Source organism: Dipodomys ordii, unplaced genomic scaffold, assembly GCF_000151885.1.
Source record: "Dipodomys ordii isolate 6190 unplaced genomic scaffold, Dord_2.0 Scaffold15, whole genome shotgun sequence".
Lineage (NCBI taxonomy): Eukaryota > Metazoa > Chordata > Mammalia > Rodentia > Heteromyidae > Dipodomys > Dipodomys ordii.
The window spans coordinates 2,088,081-2,089,077 of NW_012267231.1; the positions used below are offsets into that span (position 1 = coordinate 2,088,081).

The following is a 997-nucleotide window of genomic DNA, read 5'->3' on the forward strand; positions in this document are numbered from 1 at the left end:
GCTCAGGTCTGTCATCCTAGCTACTCAGGAGGCTAGACCTGAGGATGGTGGTTTGAAGCCAGCCCAGGGCAGGAAAGTCTGTGAACTCTAAGTAATCATCAAAAAAGCCAGAAGTGGAGCTATGGCTCAAATGATAGAGCATTAGCTTTGAGCACAAAAACTCAGGGACAGTACGCAGGCCCTGAGTTCAAGCCTCAGAACTGGAAAAAAAAAAAAGTTAAGGTGTACCTATGTGGGAGGCAGAAGTTAAGCTGGTTCACGGTAAGATGTCTTGAAGTTAAAGTCCACTGAAATCAGCAGACTACGCTGTTGAAACTGTAATGGAAATGTGTTCTGTACCACGTTCCGTTGAGGCCGGGGGAAAGGACTGGCGTTCGTAGAAGTAGTTGGTGCCCAGTTACTTTATGCAGATTCGCATCTCATGGAGGGAAGGAGGCCGCGTGAGCGTGCTGGTTGTGTTGCCAACACGAACACAAGCTTTTCCTGCCTTAGGTGAATTTGGGGCGGTGGGAGGATGGGTGACTGATGGCGGCAGGCGGGGTGAGGCCCGGAGTGATGGTCGGTGCGGAGTGTGGTGACTGGCCCCTGGCCTTGCCTCGTCTGGCCTTGCCCCGGGTGCCAGGCAGTGTCCCACCCCAGCCTCCAGGATGGACGCTGTGTCCAGGCATGAGACCGGGGCTCTTCTACTATCACATGTGCTGACGTCTCCTCCTGTCTCCTCCTGCCTAGGTTTTTGTGGAGACTTTGGATAAGTGTTTTGAAAATGTGTGTGAGTTGGACTTGATCTTCCATATGGACAAGGTATGTTCCCTTCCCCGCTGGGGCTGCCAGGGGCTGTAAGCCGAGGGCACGGCTACCACCCCTGAGCCTCCAAGTTCTTTTTATTTTTTGGTCAGTCATGCGGCTTGAACTCTGGACCTGGGCACCGTCCCTCAGCTCTTCAGCTCAAAGAGAGCGCTCTACCCCTTAAGCCACAGCACCACTTATGGCTTTTTCT

The 997-nt window shown here is 53.1% G+C and overlaps 1 protein-coding gene across 1 annotated transcript in view; it reads left to right on the top strand.

Moving 5' to 3' along the window:
• Positions 1-555: 555 nt before the first annotated feature.
• The window catches only part of LOC105982297, a 38,373-nt gene continuing 37,931 nt past the window's right edge, over positions 556-997 (top strand). Inside the window, 2 exon segments of the mRNA XM_013011869.1 lie at positions 556-615; positions 730-801. Coding sequence (XP_012867323.1) covers positions 556-615; positions 730-801 — 132 coding nt within the window.